A 584-nucleotide genomic window follows, 5' to 3' on the forward strand; every position below is an offset into this window, starting at 1 on the left:
TAGCATGTATGCAGCCGTTGAAATTGCTAACATTCCTTAAATGCCCAAAGCCATTATCCTGAACGCTACTACAATCTCGTCCTACACAGATGCAATATTCGATACCAAGCCAACAACTCTTCGTCGCCTCGAATGCCCTGCACAAAATGTCACTCGATATCAGTCACTAAGGGTAGCCGGCTCTGCCAGCACCAAAATCGAATATGTGTTCCCGCTCAATCTGCGACAGAATCTGCCTCTTCTTCCGACTCTTCTTAGTGCTATAGTAGAAGCCATCCGATTTCTAGGCCCCAAAAATTGTGTCCTATCCATTGTTGAAGGCAATTCTCCCGACGGCACCTTCGAAGTAGTTGAAGCTATACGGCCCGGCCTCGAAGATCTTGGCATCACCTACTTCTATCAGACGACGGCGCTTAATCCATCCGACGGCGATCGCATTGAGAAGCTCGCAGCCCTCCGGAACGCAGCTCTCCAACCAATCTTCGATAACCCTGACATGGTGTCTCCATCATCCACGGTCATCTTTCTGAACGATGTACTGGCATGCGCAGAGGATATTCTCGAATTAACGCTCCAGCTGCGCC

The 584-nt window shown here is 49.5% G+C and overlaps 1 protein-coding gene across 1 annotated transcript; it reads left to right on the forward strand.

Moving 5' to 3' along the window:
- Positions 1-40: 40 nt before the first annotated feature.
- Positions 41-584, forward strand: GL218_09641 (Alpha-1,3-mannosyltransferase CMT1; the record flags this gene model as incomplete). Its single annotated transcript, XM_033586470.1, has 1 exon — positions 41-584. A coding segment is annotated over one exon (544 nt), but the record flags the coding sequence as incomplete, so codon positions are not given.

The sequence above is a fragment of the Daldinia childiae genome (assembly GCF_008694065.1).
Source record: "Daldinia childiae strain JS-1345 chromosome Unknown Scaffold123, whole genome shotgun sequence".
NCBI classification, from domain to species: domain Eukaryota; kingdom Fungi; phylum Ascomycota; class Sordariomycetes; order Xylariales; family Hypoxylaceae; genus Daldinia; species Daldinia childiae.